This window comes from Alligator sinensis, unplaced genomic scaffold (genome assembly GCF_000455745.1).
Source record: "Alligator sinensis unplaced genomic scaffold, ASM45574v1 scaffold59_3, whole genome shotgun sequence".
Taxonomy (NCBI): domain Eukaryota; kingdom Metazoa; phylum Chordata; order Crocodylia; family Alligatoridae; genus Alligator; species Alligator sinensis.
Genome location: NW_005842856.1, coordinates 238,619 through 251,968, shown reverse-complemented (window position 1 = coordinate 251,968; position 13,350 = coordinate 238,619). Strand labels below are relative to the sequence as shown.

The 13,350-nt window shown below is 44.7% G+C and overlaps 1 protein-coding gene across 1 annotated transcript in view; it reads left to right on the top strand.

Moving 5' to 3' along the window:
* The window catches only part of SAXO1 (stabilizer of axonemal microtubules 1), an 11,931-nt gene extending 7,127 nt beyond the window's left edge, over positions 1-4,804 (top strand). Inside the window, exon 3 of the mRNA XM_014525638.2 lies at positions 3,786-4,804. Within this exon, the coding sequence (XP_014381124.1) occupies positions 3,786-4,804 (1,019 nt within the window). The remainder of the gene's footprint in view (positions 1-3,785) is intronic.
* Positions 4,805-13,350: the final 8,546 nt, after the last annotated feature.

Genomic DNA, 13,350 nt, shown 5'->3' with positions numbered 1-13,350 from the left:
AGCACCGAGGTGAGGCTTACAGGCCTATAATTACTTGGGTCCTCCTTCGTCCCCTTCTTGAAAATTGGGACCACATTAGCCAGTTTCCAATCCCCTGGCACCTGGCCAGATGACCACGAATGCTCATACAGCCGGGCCAAAGGCTCCGCAATGACCCCTGCCAGCTCCCTCAACATCCTTGGGTGGAGGGCATCTGGACCTGCAGATTTAAAAATGTCTAGCCCTTCCAGAAGATCCTGAACTACATCTGCAGTGCTTGATAGAGCTATCCCCAAGATTGTCCCTACCTCTGGTAGGTGGGATATCCTGGTCCCTGTTCAGGAAAACAGAGGCAAAGAAACTGTTAAAAATATCAGCTTTCTTGTCTGGCGTGGCCACCAGATTGCCGTTTGTGTCTTGCAGGGGCCCTACATTGCCTGGTGTATGGCAATGTAGGGCCCCTGCAAGAGTATGCTCAAGTACATTGGGAGCATTCTTGCTCCCAATGTACTTGAAAAAGGACTTTTTGTTGTCCTTAATCCTGGACACTAGCCTGAGTTCCATCTCTGCCTTGGCTCTAGGAGTTGACTCTAGGATGATTCTTACCAGGGATTACAGTGGACATCTCAAGAGCTGCTACAGCTCTGTAGCAAGGAGTCATAACTTATTTCCACTGTAACACTCACTATTTGGTGACATACTTCCTTGGCTCAGAGGAAGTTCAACCTGAACATTTGAGGCCTACAACAGTTTGAATCCTGGATGATTCCTCACTTTCATGATGACCACTATTATGGGATTGAACTGGGGAATCTCAAGAGATAAAACCAACCTAGAGTTCTAGTTTGAGCTGAAACTAGTTTGAGCTAGGAGGTTTTTAAGGCTTGGCTTGACAAAGCCCTGGCTGGGTTGTTCTAGTTGGGGATGGTCCTACTTTGATCAGGGAGTTGGACTAGATGACCTCCTGAGGTCCCTTCCAATCCTAATTTCCTATGATTCTAAAGAGCTGGCAGGAAAGGTTGAGGAGAGGGGTAGGAGTTGAACCTCATATCTCAAACATATTTTGGCGCCTAATTTCAGGCTGGAGGGAAGTGCTTTTTTTCACTTGGGGCTTCCCATTGTGAACCCTCTCCTGGAATTAAGCTAGGTCAGGCTTATCTCAAGGAAAAGCACCAAGAGACTACTCTACTCCATTCCAGTAGCCTAGTGGTTAGGGCACTTAACTAGGAAGTGTGAGACATGGGTACATATTCCTGCTATAAATTAAGCTCAGGAGAATTTTGAACAAATGTTGCTGAGTCTGTGGAGGGCTACACCCTCCTGTCTTTTCTGTAGGTTAAGGCCCCCTCCAGCTGGGAGCTCCAATCACCTGACTGGGCTCCCAGCCTCAGGGGCACAGGCTGCAGATGAAGATCAAAGCTGGATAGAAACCAGCTATAAAGTTATTACACATTTTCCAGCAATAACTTTATAGCTGGTTGGACCTTTTTAAAGGTACCATGGTTAATTTGCATATGTGGCCAGCCTAAATTAATTGCACAATTAAACCAGGAAATTGCATAATACATGTGATGTGTAGAAGGGAGTCTTAGACATATCTGTTCTGAAAATCCATGCCAAATCTGGCCCTGCAAAGGAGCTAGGCAGAGAAATGCCTGGGTTGAGATGCCTTTCAGGGCTTAAGTGAGAATGAGGTCTCCAAGCAGCCTAGCAGTTCCAGGCCTTGAGTGATTATGCACATGCCCAGCAGCAAAAATATAGTCCTCTAGGGACATTAGGCAGCAGCTGAGAGGTTTTGAGAATTTCAGTAGCCACTTTTGGCAATTTCAGTGAGCTGTGCATAAAAGAAAAGAACTTATTTCTGCTTAAGAATTCAGTCTGAATGCCTAGGCTACTTATGATTTTGCTTTGGAATGAACATAATCACAAGTGATTTAAAATAATACACTTGCCTAGCTGTTGAGTGGCAGCACAACTGGGCGCATCTACAGGTGACATTAGCGTGCTGAAAAACCAGAGGACCCTCCCCTTTCCCCCTCTCCCCCAGCCAAGGTGCATCCAGATCCGGCCCATGAGGAGCTGCAGGGATTAATGCAGCTCGCTCTTGCCTCCCACTGCTGCTGCCAAAACACATCCCTAGCAGGGCTCTGGACTGCGGAGTTTAAAGGTGGGTTCCAGCTCCCACCTCCCTCACCCCAGCCTTTCCAGGAGTCCCACAGTGCAGATCTGACCCATATCTTTGACACTCCATAGTAATGGGTAGGCAGCTAAATTTCTTTTTAGATTTAGCCCCAAATCTCCTTGTTCACATAATCCTGGCCTCAATGGGGAATTTGCCGCTGACTTCCAGATGTCTTCGAAAACAACCAAAATTTCAAACTTCAGAAAAGCACATGGAAAATCACGCTGCTAGCTGACCAGCAGGCCCCCTTCTTTCCTCCTGCAGTCTTGCAGTGAGTGCATTTTTTGCATAGTATATTGAGGGCTCAGGAGGAAGCTATAGAGTCCTCAGCAGCATCAGTACCAGTCTTCTGCTGCTCTGCTCTTAGGGTCAGGACAGTGACTTATGACCAAACATTTAATTTTTTTAAATGTAGTTTTCATTTTCAGCTTTCCACTATTATGCACTTACCTCTGGTATAATTCTGTTTGTGCTGTATGATTTCAGTGGGAATAACACTGTTTGGATTGGAGAGGTCAAATATCCTGATACTTAATTGCATTGTTTGCTTTCTAGTACTTTGAAATCCAGACTTCCTTCCTAGACAGAATCAGCTGGAAGGTTATTTGCCTCATGACTCTCTATGTGGTTTAAAAGTGAAAAAAAAGAAATTAGGCCCCCCCCCGGTTTGGGTTAGTTCCAAGACTATTTCATTTCAACTTCCTACCAGTAACCATATTGCTCTCAATGAGAAATTGCACAGGATTAATAGGAAGGAAGAAGGATGGGCTTGTGGTTGCAATAGTGGTCTGAGAGCCAGAAGTCTTTGCAACAAATTTACAATGGAACTTTGGGCAATTCACTTTAATGTTCTGTGCCTCAGTTTTCTCATTTACAAAACAGGATATAAAATTCACTAACCAATCCAGGATATAGATAGGGCACATTCCTGTTCAGAGGTAGACTATACTTACATGTTTGGGGTTGGAACCATCTTTGTTATATGTCTGCCTACTACAACAGGGGCCCATCCTGTAAGTGCTTCACAGTACTACTACTACTACTACTATTACTATTTATTTTTTGAGTGTGAGCTTCTCTCTCATGGTGACAGCATTGCTACCATGTCAAGTGATACAAGGAATGTCTAAGATACTACTCTGCACAGCTCCAGGTATCATCAAGAAGAAAGACAAAGTTTGAACCCAGCACTAGCCAGATATCAAACTCCCTTCTAATTCAGAAAACTGGTCATCACCATAGAGGAAGACATGGGAAGGGAGGACAGTCCTGTAGTTTAGGTTCTAGACTAGGGCGTAGCTGGATTTAACTCCTAGATTCCATTTGTGAATTTGTCGCTTAATCTTCTTGTGCTTTGGATGAGGATGCTACATGTTTTCTTGTACCATTCTCTGTCTGGGCTATTTAGACTTTAAGCTTTAAAGATAGGGACTATGTCTCCTGCGTGTTTGTTCAATGCCCAGCACAATGGGATGCTGGTTACAGGTGGAAGCTCTTGATGCACAAATGACACACAATGATTATAATAGCAATTACTAACTGAAGTTACTATGGCATATTTTTAAACTTGTTACAGATTTTCTATATAGGTGGGCACTTAAATCCGCCTTCTCTAATGTTTCAGATGACTATGTGCCATGGAATGTACCAAAACGTGAGATGATTAAACCAAACAATAAATATCATCCATCAGAAGAAAAATTTGACCACAGAACCACTATCCAGGATGACTACAAGTTTAAGGGGCCAGTTGCCACCAAGAGCTACAAACCTTTGAATTTGGTCCAGAAGAACATGACTCCCTTTGAAAACCTGACAAATTATATGTTGAGTTATGTACCACATCCCCCGGAGAAATGCTTTGTCCATGAATATGAAAAGTATAAGCCCTCTGATACCCCATTTGATGGCCTCACCACCCACAAACAATCTTATAGGGGGCTGGCTGGCCTGCCAGCCAAGCTGATGAAGCCACACCACACAGTGCCATGCCATGATGTCCCATTTCCCTCTTCCACAGAGTTTCGGGACAAATATTTGCTTTGGCCACACCCTCCCATATCTGTCAAAAAACCTGCTGTGTATGTCCCTCCTGTGGAGAAAATGGACCTTAAGACAACTACGCAAACCCATTACACACCCCATAAGGGCCAGCCTGCCAAGTCATGTCAGCCACTGGCCCAATTTAAAAAAGGCACCATGCCCTTTGATGGCTGCTCCACCATGAAGGATGACTACAAGGCATGGCAGTGTACAAAAACAAAGCCCATCATACATGCACCAGAACTAAAGGTGGCAGAAGAACCAATGGATTACTTGACTACTTTTCAGACCCATTATGTGCCCCACCCACCTACTTTCACAAAGAGCTTTAAGCCAGGTTGGTCAAGTCTGCGGTCTGTCACACCATTTGAAGGACAAACCATCTACACAAGCAGCTACACACCAAAGAAGATTGCCAGGTGCCTTGCCTCTTACAAAGAACCACCAGCCTACGTGTTTCAAGAAATTGATCCTGCTGGTCACAAGTTCTACCTTCCTGTTTTAGAGACTGAACACCCACTGCATTCAAAGGGTAAAGAGCAAGAAAGCAACCTTTCTGGGAATGGACTTAGCCTCCAGGAGCTAGCAGTGACAGGCTGATTCTTTTTGGAACTTTCTTTAAAACTGACCATGCCTTTTATACCCTGAGAGATCTTAAAAATAAGTTTCAGTCCCAGGGACCTGCTCTTTCAGGAACAACTGAATAAAGAAGAATCCCACCACCCAGGGAAAGTATATTTTAGTTGTCTGTTGGTTGTCCTTGGTTATGTGTTCTTTCCTGCCCCTTCATCCCTACCCCCTCAGAAACAACCCTCCTTATCTTTACTTAAGAAATGTGTATCTCTTGGCAATAGATTCCTAGCTTGTAAGCACATCAAGTGTTTGACTTCCTTGGTGATGAAGGTATTACAATAGCATAGATAAGTGATTCTCAACCAGGGTGCCTTGAGGGCCTTTCAAGGATGTTGTGTAATGTTAGCACTGTTAGCTATGCAAAAATGATTCCTAAGATAAACCCAGAGATTTCAAAGAGGAATCCATAGTATCAGAAGCATGCTGGCCTGTTGTGCTCTTTCTGGATTCCTTGGACAGAAGAATTGCTTTATTGTTTTTCTGTTAACAAAAAACAAGTGAAAATTAAGAGCTGGCATTTTCTGAGGGGTGTCTTGAGGCTATTGAGGAATACCTTGAGTCTAAAAAGGTTGGAAACCAATGGCCTAGAAAGATGGATGGATAGATAGATAGATTCCCCTAAATCACAATGTATATCTCACTATAGCTAGATGTTAGATTTGAGCTCAAGAGTCCAAGATCCAGTGACTGCATCTAAAATAGACAAGAAATATTGTTATCTAAAGCTAGATTTGTTATGCTGCCTTTATAAACTTCCCTGGAAATTTCAGTTGTGCATAAGGTATTTTTAAGCTCTTTCTCTCTACAGTAAATTTACTGTGCCCGGCAGAGGTGGCCTCAAGCTAACTGTGCTGTTCCATGTAGGCTGCCTTCTAGGCTGAGGCACTATAGCTTTGTTTGTATAGCAGCATAGGATTATAGAAAAGTAGAACTGGAAGGGATCTCATGAGGTGACCTGGTCCAGCCCCCTTGCTAAATCATGGAGAGGTAACTTAGCATGGAGAAAGGTTAATTGGCACTGTCACTCAGCAGCACTAATTAGTAGGGCTGTGCTAAACAGCACCAGTTCTTTTTTACTTCTGTTTCGCCATTTCAAAGGGACAGTGTTTTTTTTCACTATTTTGAAGCACTGTTCTGTTTTGTTTTGTTGAAACTGTTTCACTGTTTCAATGTTTCGCCCATATGCTATAATGGGGAATCACGAAAATGGCTATAACTTTGTCATTTCTTGCCTGATTCAGATGAAAATTACAGGGATGGTAGCCCCTCTGAGGGCATGAAGCCTGCCATGTTTCAAGGAGATAGGTGCAGAGTTTTTTGTGAAACTGCACCTCAAACTTTTCAAAGCAAAACTAGAATCACTTGCCAGCAGCGGCAGCATGCTGTCATCCCACATGCAGATCCAGGGCCCGCTCCCCCTGGAAGGAGTCTGGCACAGCCCCACGATCTGTGCGTGGGGTTTCAGCAGGTTGCCAGTTCACCAGTTTCTGGTTCAATTCCCCAACTCCCCAATCTTTCCCCCAGCTCTGATGGCTTCTCCCAGCTCTTCCTGTGGGGCACAGGCCCCTGGATGATGTGAGATGACAGCAGGCTGCCACTGCCAGCTGGGGATGATGGCGGCTCTGGGCTATTTCCCCAGGTGGCAGTAGCAGCCTGCTAAAACCTCGCATGCAGATCTGGGGTCCGCGCCCCCCAGGAAAACCTGGGGGAGTGATCAGAGAGCTGGGGAATCAAAGCGGGAGCTCTGGCTGACAGGTGGATCTGCCACAGCTCCAGGACAGTGTATGGTGCCTGGCTTGAGCTGCGCTGCATCCACACGATGGTGCATCTGCCATGCAGGTGCCAGGCGGGGGGCAATCCCTGTTGCCCTGCAGTGCGTGGGGAGCTCTGCCATGAGTGCCCAGAGGCCCCAGTTGCCACTGCCAGAGCCAGTGAGTGCAGGACCTTTTTTTTTGAAAGCTCTGCACCCACTGGCTATGGAGCATGCAGAAGTGCCAGCACCCAAGTTTACCAGGAAGAACCCAGTGCTGGCGCTGGCCTCAGCCAGCAGTGGCAGCCTGCTGTCATCCTGCACACAGGTCCAGGAGGGCTGCAGGGCTGTGCCAGAGGGAGCAGACCCCCAGATCTCCATGTGGGATGACAGCATGCTGCCAGTGGCGCTGCCGCCAAGTAATACTGGTTTTGCTTTGAACAGAAACTTTCAAAACTTTTCGAAGCTGTTTTGAAGCCTTTCATTTCATTTTGATTACGCTGTTTCAAGCTCAAAACGTGTCAAAACAGCTTCAGAAAGAAACACCCGTCAAAATTTAGCACAGCCCTACTAATTAGTCTATTCAAAGTGCTGCATCAATAGATTAGGAGGCAATGCAGTGATCTTGAGGATTTTACGGCCAGATATAATAAGTTTATTGTGCAAGTATGGCTTTGTTTTCATATAACGTTAGTGTTGTTGCCCACCCTTGGGGACGCTTGCATTTAAATAGAAACAGAGGTGGTTACCATATTATTCCGTTATTCTGAAGTTGGGCAGAAGGTAGGGCATGGTGGCATCTTAAGCAGAAAGTAGGGCAGTGTGACATTTTAAAGCAGTGATTCTCAAGCAGGGTGCTGCAGCACCCTAGGTTGTCTTGAGATTATTTCAAGGGTGCCATGGAGTGCCACACAATGTTAGCACTGTTAGGTATGTAAATATGATTCACAAGATAAACCCAGGGTTTTCAAATAGGAATCCACAGTGTTAAAAACACTCTGACCTATTGTGATTTTTTCGCTGCTCTTTGCAACAGAAAAATTGCTCTATTATTTATTATTTTTCCCTAGTCAAAAAACCCCCTAAGAGCTGGCATTTTCTGAGGGGTGCATTGAGCTTAAAAAGGCTGAGAACCACAGTCTTGGAGTGGTCTAAGTGGTTCAGAGTGGCACAAGCTTTCATAGGCAATAACCTACTTAATCACCTGAAGTCACCTGCTGGTTAAATAGCAAATGAAGCAATCTCTCTGTGTAATGTGCACCTCAGTCTGTTCCATGTGTGAAGTTCTCCGAAACCCACCTGGGATGGATGTTACACATATATAGCTGAAAGCTGAGGCCAGAAGAAAGTGGGAAATATTTTGGCAGCAAGGATTTTTCAGTCATATCTTTTATTCGGTTGGGAGAGACGTTAGACAAGCTTTCAGGCAGAAAGTGCCCTTCTTCAGGTCCAGGAAATAAGCAAATACAGCTGGAGCTAAATAACAGAACAATGACTTGTGTCTAACTCCATGTGGGACACTTACCAGGAGGGTAATGCCCATAGGAACAACTGCTCTAGGGGTGCATTAGATTCTCCGTCCTCTTAAGCCTCTAAATCATAATTGGATGCCTTTCTAAATGATGCACAATAGCACAAGCAGAAATTATGGGGTCTCTGAAGATATTATTGGGTTATATAAAAGAGTAAAGCAAGCTGGTCTGTTGTTCTCTTAAAATCTAAGACCGATGAAACATTCTTTCCCCTAGGTAGGAGGCTGCAATGTCTCATCATTTATATTTTTATAACTTTAATGCCAAATCACAACCCAAACATAATTTTCTTTGCCCTTGCCCCTCTAATGTTCATCACTATTATTTATTATGCTATAATTCTGTGAGCACTTTGGAATACGGGTTATATGAAAGATGCTAGTGATTTTAGGTGCTGGGAAAAGATTCTGTCCCTTTTATGTATTAAGCCTCCTTGCCTGTTAATTTGACACTCTCACTTTATCCTAACCATGAAATAAAGTTGCAAGGGTCTAGGAAGTAAATGTATTTTTATTACTGCATTTTACGGTGTGGACTTGATTGATTTTAGTGTGGTTGCATGTATAAAACATTACAGAACATGAATAATTGCTGGTTTTTGACCATTCATAACAAACATCCTGATTCTGCAAACACTACACCAGCTTCCAGTCTACAGAAGGATGTGTCAAAAAATCAGATGGAACTGGTTTTGTTTCAGCTTTTTCACAGTGTGGGAGTTAGTTTTGCTGGCTTGTATCTATAGCATTTTAAAAAATGTATTAAACCCAAACCAAAATGATACCAAGGAGTCTATTTCATTCATATGAACAAACAACTTCTCTCACCCCATTAAAATGCTCTGTATTGCTGTTGTTTGCATAGAACCTCAATCATGGGTGGACCTTGGATTTTGAAAAGAAGGTGCAGATAAGGTGATGCACCATCATGTATAAAACAATATATTATTTTTCATAGAATCATAGAAAATTAGGGTCGGAAGGGACCTCAGGAGGTCATCTAGTCCAACCCCTTGCTCAAAACAGGACCAGATCATTCCAGCCAGGACTTTGTCCAGCTGTGTCTTAAAAACCTCCCAGGATGGAGATTCCACCAACTCTCTAGGTAACTTGTTCCACCCTCCTAGTGAGAAAGTTTTTCCTAATAGCCAACCTAAACTTTTCTTGCTGCAACTTGAGACCATTGCTCCTTGTTCTGTCATCTGCCACCACTCAGAACAGTCTAGCTCCATCTTCTTTGGAACCACCCTGCAGGTAGTTAGAAGTTACTATCAAATCCTGCCTCAGTCTTCTCTTCTCTAGACTAAATAAGCCCAGTTCCTTTAGCCTCTTCTCATAAGTGATGTCCCCCAGTCCCCAACCTTTTTTGTTGCCCTCTGCTGGACTCTCTCCAATTTATCCATATCCTTTAAAAAATGGACACTCCAGTTGTGGCCTCACCATTGCAGAATAGAGGGGAATAATTACTTCCCTTGATCTGCTGGCAATGCTTCTACTAATGCAGCCCAGTATGCTGTTACCCTTCTTGGCAACAAGGGCACATTGTTGACTCATATTCAGCTTATTGTCTACTGTAACCCCCAGGTCTTTTCTGCAGAGCTGCTGCTTAACTACTTGGTTCCAAGCCTATAGCAGTTCATGGACTTCTTCCATCCTAAGTGCAGGACTTTGCACTTGTGTTTGTTAAACCTCATGATATTTCTTTTGGCCCAATCCTCCAATTTGTCTAGATCACTATGAATCCTAGCCCTACCCTCCAATGTATCTACTACTCCCCCCATGAACTTGCTGAGGGTGCACTCTATGCCATCTTCCAGATCGTTAATGAAGATATTGAACAAAACTGGCCACAGGACCAGCCCCTGGACACTCCACTTGATACCGGCTGGCAGCTAGACCATGAGCCATCGAACCTGATGATCTAGGCAGCTTTCTATGCACTTTACAGTCCATTCATCCATTCTTAGCTTGCTTGCAAGAATGTTGTGGGAGACCATATCAAAAGCCTTGCTAAAGTCAAGGGACATCACATCCCCTCTTTTCCCTGCATCCACAGAGCCAGTCATTTCATCATAGAAGGCAATCAAGTTGGTCAGGCATAATTTGTCCTTGGTGAATCCATGCTGACTATTCCTGATCACTTTCTTCTCCAAGTCCTTCAAAATTGATTCCTTGAGGATCTGGTCCAGGTTTTTTCTAGGGACTGAGGTGAGGTTGACTGGTCTGCAGTTCTCTAGATCCTCCTTCTTCCCTTCCTTAAAGATGGGCACTATATTTGCCCTTTTCCAATCATCTGGGACCTCCCCTGATCACCACAAGTTTGCAAAGATAATGGCCAGTGGCTCTGCAAACACATCAGCCAGCTTCCTCAGCACCCTCGGGTGCACTGCAGCTGGCGCCATGGACTTGTACACATCCAGCTTTTCTAAACAGTCCCTAACCTGTCCTTTCACCACTGAGGGCTGCTCACCTTCTCCCTAAACTGTGCTGCCAGGTGCAGTAGTTTGGGAGCTGACCTTGCCTGTGAAGACAGAGGTAAAAAAGGCATTGAATACTTCAGCCTTTTCCTCCTCATCTATCACTAGGTTGCCTCCCCCATTCAGTAAGGGACCCACATTTCCCCTGAGCTTCCTCTTGTTGCTAATATACTTGTAGAAACCCTTCACGCCCCTTGCAAGCTGCAACTCCAATTGTGCTTTTGCCTTCCTGATTTCATCTCTGCATACCTGAGCAATATTGTTATATTCCTACCCAGTCATCTGTCCAAGCTTCTACTTCTCGTAAGCTTCCTTTTTGTGTTTTAACTCACTGAAGAATTCCCTACTAAGTCAAGCTGTTCACTTGCCACATTTGCTGTTCTTCCTGCACATTGGGATGGTTTGTTCCTGCACCCTCACTAAGGTTTCTTTAAAACACAACCAACACTCCTGGACTCCTTTCCCCCTCAGATGGGTCTCCTAGGGGATCCTGCCCATCAGTTTCCTGAGGGAGTCAAAGTCTGCTTTTATGAAGTTCAGGGTCCTTACTCAGCTGCTCTTTCTTCTTTTTGTCCAGATGCTGAACTCGATGATCTTGTGGCTACTGCTGCCCAAATTGCCACCCAATTTCTTTTCTACAATTAAACAGAAACTAGAGACTTTACTAATATATGAGGCAGTTCTTGGACTTACGACACAATTGGTTCCTGAAAACCGCGTCTTAAGTTGAAATGTTGCAACTCGGAACCGATTTTCTCATAAAAAAGCAATGTTATAAATGGGGAATTGGTTCCTGAACCAAGGACCCATACCCTATTTTCACCCAAAGTAACTCAGAATTTTGTACTCAATCAATTATAGATGAATAATATAGCTACATTAATGTATTTATATTGTAAATAGCAATCATATTGATTTAGAAGGAATTTTTTGAGGCGACTTTGCTGGACTTTTTGAAGGGTTCTTGGCTGGAGTCCTCTCAGGAGTCTTGGCTGCAAGTTTTTCTGGAGTCTCATCTGCTTTCTTAAAGAAAGTGTCCAAGGAAGTTTGGACAGATGTTCTCCAGGGAGATGGGTGATGCAGTGAACTTGTTTGCTGACGTGGTGTCACGTCAGATCAAGCGTTGTAAAGTCGACACTGGCATCAGAAAGTTGAAACGGTGTCAATTTATAAACATTGTAAGTGAGAAATGTTGTAACTCAAAATGTTGTAAGTCAAGGACTGCCTGTATATTATTCAGCTTAAGATGGAACCAAAAACAAATAAAACTTTATTGGAACGTGCTTTAATTTACTATATCATATATTATGTATAAAAACCCCCACAATCAACTAGGCAAAAATAATGGAAATATGTTATATTAGTCCTATACTTATTAGAGTTAAATGTACATGGCTTTTTCAGACTCATACAACGCAATCTAGCCTTCTTGAGCATCTTGATACTGCATCCAGTGTTTCACTGAAACTTATTTCCACACCTGAGTTTATGTTCATCTGAGTTAACATTTTACTTAGTTAAAACAGTCAGAAGGGCTGTGAAATGGGCATTACATTACCAGGAGCCACTAACAGACAGCAGAGCTGCAGAAGAAGGGATAGCCTGATTAGTGGAACATCAAGACCCTTAAAAAAGAGTGAAGGTCATGGACCAGGATGCAGCTGCAGAACTGAACCTCCTCCTCATGCCCCTCAGATCTTTTGACAGGGAGGGCACAACCCTCAGACCGACCTCAACACCCACCAGTTGATAATAGGTGAATTTATTGATACAAAGTGATAACAAAAAAGCAACAATACAAACAACCAAGCGATTCTATATCTACCAATCCTAGGGCTGTCATCAGAGTCAAAGTACATCTGGTCAGGATGTAGGCTCCACTCTGAGGCTCTCTCTCTTAGGTGTCAGCAGGCTGGCGGTGGAATGCTGAGGCCCACAGCCCCCCTCCAGTGCAGTGAATGAGATAGGCTGCTGGTATGCTCTTGGTCCAGGGAGTCCTTCCTGGGGGACAGAGATGGGGATCCCTCTCAAGGAAGAGAAGGAAGAAAGGGGGGAAGAGAAGGGACAGGGAGAGACAAAAAGGAGGGACAGGGAGGGACCTTTTGTTACTCTCAAGTCTCTGCTTTTGTATTCTCCTTCCCCCTGGATGACTCCTGATGACTCTTCATCTGTGGCTATCTCTGGTTGGCTGTCTCCCTGTGGTCACACATTCACATAGCCTTCTGGGCCTTCTTCTAATTTGATCTCTTCCTCCAAAACTGGGACTCAGCTCCCTTGCTGCTTTGGGGCCTTGTAGCTGGTATCACTTATCTCGTGTTATGGGACAGTATGGTAGATACATGTTTCCCTTGATTTATGTGGGTTCTTTATATGCAAATTCACTGTTATGCAATGAGCATATTTAGACCCATAATTTGTTATATGCAAGGTAAATTTGCTCTTATGCGATCAGCATAGATGCCCCCCTGCCCAACCAGGTAAGTCTGTGGGGGCGGGGAAAGGGCCATGGCCCTACTTACCCCAGCCCTGGCTGCCCCAGGCAGCCCTGGCTGCCCCAGTGGCCCCGGGAGTGGCCAGTGCCAGCTACCTGCAGCTGCTGGGCTGCACCATGCTCTGCCTGTCCCCCTGTGCCTGGGCTCACCACAGCTCCTGAGCTGTGCCATGCCGTGGTGCAGGCAGCTGGTGTTGGCCACTCCTGGGGCTGCTCCAGCATGGGCTGGGGGGGGGGGGGGCAAGGCGAAACCCCTGGGGGTCG